The 2,500-nt window shown below is 39.9% G+C and overlaps 1 protein-coding gene across 1 annotated transcript in view; it reads right to left on the reverse strand.

Moving 5' to 3' along the window:
- LOC143287732 (uncharacterized) overlaps positions 1–2,500 on the reverse strand; it is an 8,012-nt gene that overhangs the window by 2,403 nt on the left and 3,109 nt on the right. The window contains exon 3 of the mRNA XM_076595971.1: positions 2,316–2,469. Within this exon, the coding sequence (XP_076452086.1) occupies positions 2,316–2,469 (154 nt within the window). The remainder of the gene's footprint in view (positions 1–2,315; positions 2,470–2,500) is intronic.

A 2,500-nucleotide genomic window follows, 5' to 3' on the forward strand; every position in this document is an offset into this window, starting at 1 on the left:
TGTGTGTGTGTGTGTGTGTGTGTGTGTGTGTGTGTGTGTGTGTGTGTGTGTGTGTGTGCGTGTGTGTGTGTGTGTGTGTGTGTGTGTGTGTGTGTGCGTGTGTGTGTGTGTGTGTGTGTGTGTGTGTGTGTGCGTGTGTGTGTGTGTGTGTGTGTGTGTGTGTGTGTGTGTGTGTGTGTGTGTGTGTGTGTGTGTGTGCGTGTGTGTGTGTGTGCGCGCGCGCGCGACATGGATAAAGGTGCACTCGCACGCCAGCGTCTGCGTATCTCTGTCTTACATGTATTTTGGTTTACATAATCTTTAATTGTTCAACAATACACATGATTACGATGCAATGAATGACAAAAGAGCATCAATAAGCTTATACTGTGCTCACAACGTTGCACTTCAATTTTATTATTGTATTATTGTATTTTATCATGTCATCTGTATCATGCACTGTCTTCCTTGTTTTAAGTCACCCCTTTCCCCAGTTGTGCTATTGTGCTGATCCTTGGAGTCGTTTGTGTACTCGTGATAGTTTAAGTTTCTATTCACAGAAGAAAAGGTGGCAGAATGGTTAAGACGCTTATCTGCCAATAAATATAGTGTCTGTGAGGGTCCGGGTTCGATTCCAGGTCTGGCCCTTTCTTCCACGTTTAACTGGAAAATCAAAATGAACGTCTAGTCACTCTGATGGGACGATAAATCGAGTCCCGTGTGCGGTATAGCACTTCACGCACTGAAAAAAGAATCATGGAAACATAAGGGTTGTCCTCTGGCAAAATGATATGGAAGAACCCACTGTGATTGGTACACAAATATATGTCCATGCACACAAGGCCTCACTTGTGACGCTACTGACACAGCAGGTCAGATTACTTTTAAGTAAAGAAGAAGACCTCATTTTCTAACCTCATAGTGACACAGCAGATACCATCTTTTAAGGTAATGATGACTTCACTTTCTATGTTCAAAGTGACACAGCAGGTCAGATTTTTTTTTTTAAGTAAGAAGCAGGCCTCACGTTTTCTCACTCATACTGACACAGCAGGTCAGATTTTTTTAAGTAAGAAGCAGGCCTCACGTTTTCTCACTCATACTGACACAGCAGGTCAGATTCTTCTCTTTTTTAAAGTAAGAAGCAGACTTCACGTTTTCTCACTCATACTGACACAGCAGGTCAGATTCTTCTCTTTTTTTAAAGTAAGAAGCAGACTTCACGTTTTCTCACTCATACTGACACAGCAGGTCAGATTCTTCTCTTTTTTAAAGTAGGAAGCAGACTTCATGTTTTCTCACTCATACTGACACAGCAGGTCAGATTCTTCTTTCTTTTTTCTTTTTTTTTAAAGTAAGAAGCAGACTTCATGTTTTCTCACTCATACTGACACAGCAGGTCAGATTCTTCTTTCTTTTTTCTTTTTTTTTAAAGTAAGAAGCAGACTTCATGTTTTCTCACTCATACTGACACAGCAGGTCAGATTCTTCTTTCTTTTTTTTCTTTTTTTTAAAGTAAGAAGCAGACTTCATGTTTTCTCACTCATACTGACACAGCAGGTCAGATTCTTCTCTTTTTTTAAAGTAAGAAGCAGACTTCATGTTTTCTCACTCATACTGACACAGCAGGTCAGATTTTTTTAAGTAAGAAGCAGGCCTCACGTTTTCTCACTCATACTGACACAGCAGGTCAGATTTTTTTAAGTAAGAAGCAGGCCTCACGTTTTCTCACTCATACTGACACAGCAGGTCAGATCTTTTTTTTTAAGTAAGAAGCAAACCTCACGTTTTCTCACTCATACTGACACAGCAGGTCAGATTTTTTTAAGTAAGAAGCAGGCCTCACGTTTTCTCACTCATACTGACACAGCAGGTCAGATTTTTTTAAGTAAGAAGCAGGCCTCACGTTTTCTCACTCATACTGACACAGCAGGTCAGATCTTTTTTTTAAAGTAAGGAGAATACCTCACTTTCTAACCTCTTAGTTACACAACAGATACCATTTGTTTTAAAGTAAGAAGGCCCCACGTTCTACACTCATACTGACACAGAAAAGTCATTGTTTTAAAGTATAAAGAAAGGCCTCCATTTCTGACCTCATAGTTACACAACAGATACAAAACAAAATTAAAGTAAGAAGAATACCTCACTTTGTGACCTCATAGTTACACAACAGATACAAAACAAAATTAAAGTAAGAAGAATACCTCACTTCCTGACCTCATAGTTACACAACAGATACAAAACAAAATTAAAGTAAGAAGAATACCTCACTTCCTGACCTCATAGTTACACAACAGATACAAAACAAAATTAAAGTAAGAAGAAAACCTCACTTTTTACACTCATAGTGACACAGACGGTCAGTGTTGTGCTCATGGATGTAGCCGACGAGGTCGAAGAGGGCGTCACACTTGGTGGTGCAGTGAGACACACTGAGATCCGGGTCTCTGTTCAGCAGCATGCTCACTTCTTCACGGATCATCAAGTCTGTCAAAGCCAAAAGGGTTAACAAAAATCA

The sequence above is a fragment of the Babylonia areolata genome, chromosome 11 (assembly GCF_041734735.1).
Source record: "Babylonia areolata isolate BAREFJ2019XMU chromosome 11, ASM4173473v1, whole genome shotgun sequence".
In the NCBI taxonomy this organism is placed as follows: domain Eukaryota; kingdom Metazoa; phylum Mollusca; class Gastropoda; order Neogastropoda; family Buccinidae; genus Babylonia; species Babylonia areolata.